The sequence below is a fragment of the Morone saxatilis genome, unplaced genomic scaffold, assembly GCF_004916995.1.
Source record: "Morone saxatilis isolate NCDOM2014 unplaced genomic scaffold, NCSU_SB_2.0 Contig11, whole genome shotgun sequence".
Taxonomy (NCBI): Eukaryota; Metazoa; Chordata; class Actinopteri; family Moronidae; genus Morone; species Morone saxatilis.
Genome location: NW_023339663.1, coordinates 18,130,310 through 18,132,027, shown reverse-complemented (window position 1 = coordinate 18,132,027; position 1,718 = coordinate 18,130,310). Strand labels below are relative to the sequence as shown.

Here is a 1,718-nt window from a genome sequence, read left to right as displayed (position 1 = left end):
TCAGTAGATGGCGTTGCAAGATGGCGGCGCGCACAGACGCAGCGGCTCACAGTTCTCCCCCTCAGCAGGGCCAGAAACCTGAGGGACACGCACCCACCCCGCTTCCGCGCTGTGGTTGAGACCTCTTGCCCGCAGCAGGCATCTTCAGCGTCCAATAGGGCCAGAACACAACCAGGAGCCTCTCGAGGGAGTAAACTTTTCCTCCCTAAGCTGTCACCAATAACCTCACTGCTAAAATTCAACTTGCAACTAATGTAATAATTAGATAAATACTGCTCTGTGTAGCTGCTGATAGTCTTATCGTGTGCAACTTTTACGGAGCCTGCTCCTCCAAATCTTCATTGTACCTGTGTACCAATAAAGGCTTTCAATTTTCAAATTTTCAATTTCAATTCAGACTGTCCATGAGGTAAATAATATTATTTTAATGTATTACAGCGTAGGAGAAAAACGTTGGCAACACTTCTGCTTAAGACAACATTGGAAATCTGTTGTTTTTTAAGGCAGGCATCATCTGGCTCTCCCTCACACCTACTAACACGCTCCATTGCTCTCTCTCTCTCCCTCTCTCTTCTTCCTTAAACAACTCTCTATTTCATTCTCCCTCTCCCTCCACTCCTCACCCCCTCGCCTTCCTTCCCCATCCAACAGACAGAGGGCGGATGCCGGCAAACACTTCCTCTCTCCACGAAGTTACTTCCTGTCTCTGGGAATCCATTTCCTGTCCTCAGCTACTACAACAGCGCTAAGAGCATTCCTCAAGAGTCTCTCTCTATCTCTCTCCCCTTCGTCAACCCTCCTCTTCTTCTTCTCCTCTCTCTCCTCTCACACCCACACACCACACACACACACACACACACACACACACATTACATGTGTACAAGCATTTATTGACTTATAGCTCACATTGTATGTGTGTGTGATTTGTTTTCCTTTGACTGAGGGTCATTAGTGTGTGTTGGCGGAGGGCCCCCTGTCCTGTAACTTAAACGTGTTTGTCTTGTTGGTCATTCATAATGAGCTTTTTGCTTTTGCTGTATGTAGGTTAATAACGTGAGGGAGTGTTGAGGTGACAAAGAGCTGACTGGGACTTTATTAAGTGGGGGGTGGATTGATACCCAAACAGAACTTAAATTTACCTGTGCAGCCTGATGCCGCACAGGTAGGTGGGCCAGAGAGACTGTCCATCGCCCTGGGTTTGTGGGCCATAGTGCAGTGACGCTGAAGGAGAATAAACAGACATTGAATGAAGAGAGTGAGTGAGGATGGGGAAAGAAAGATTGAAAAATAATAAAGGTTCTTGGCAGGAAACAGGCATGGTTTCCTGTGGTGTTACACACACACACACACAGAGTCTTGTTTCTAATCAGTGGCAGTTTATCTTGCCTTACAGGGTGGAAGTGTTTGTATTTGTCTAGTAGGTTGAACCACCACACAGTGCTGGAGGTGACACACATGCACACACATTCACCTAAAAGGCACTCAGGATGTCAAACGATATACAGCACAATTTCGGCCATCAGACAGACAGACAGACACACGCACACCACACACACACACACAATGCTCATCTTTATTCGTCATATACCCTCAACTCTCTCCTGCTTTTGCCATTTTCTTCCCCAGTGCCTTTCGCAGGTCCTGTGTAAGAAATTATAGGATTACTCTGTTTCACTCTCAGCTTTGAGGGATAAGGGTTCAACAATGTCTTAGCTTGT

General features: G+C 46.4%; 1 protein-coding gene across 1 annotated transcript in view; it reads right to left on the bottom strand.

The window, feature by feature from the left end:
- Nucleotides 1-1,718, bottom strand: part of dld (deltaD) — a 22,954-nt gene continuing 21,236 nt past the window's right edge. Inside the window, exons 13-14 of the mRNA XM_035652067.1 lie at nucleotides 1,140-1,221; nucleotides 1-142 (exon numbers count right to left, since the gene is read on the bottom strand). Coding sequence (XP_035507960.1) covers nucleotides 1-142; nucleotides 1,140-1,221 — 224 coding nt within the window. The remainder of the gene's footprint in view (nucleotides 143-1,139; nucleotides 1,222-1,718) is intronic.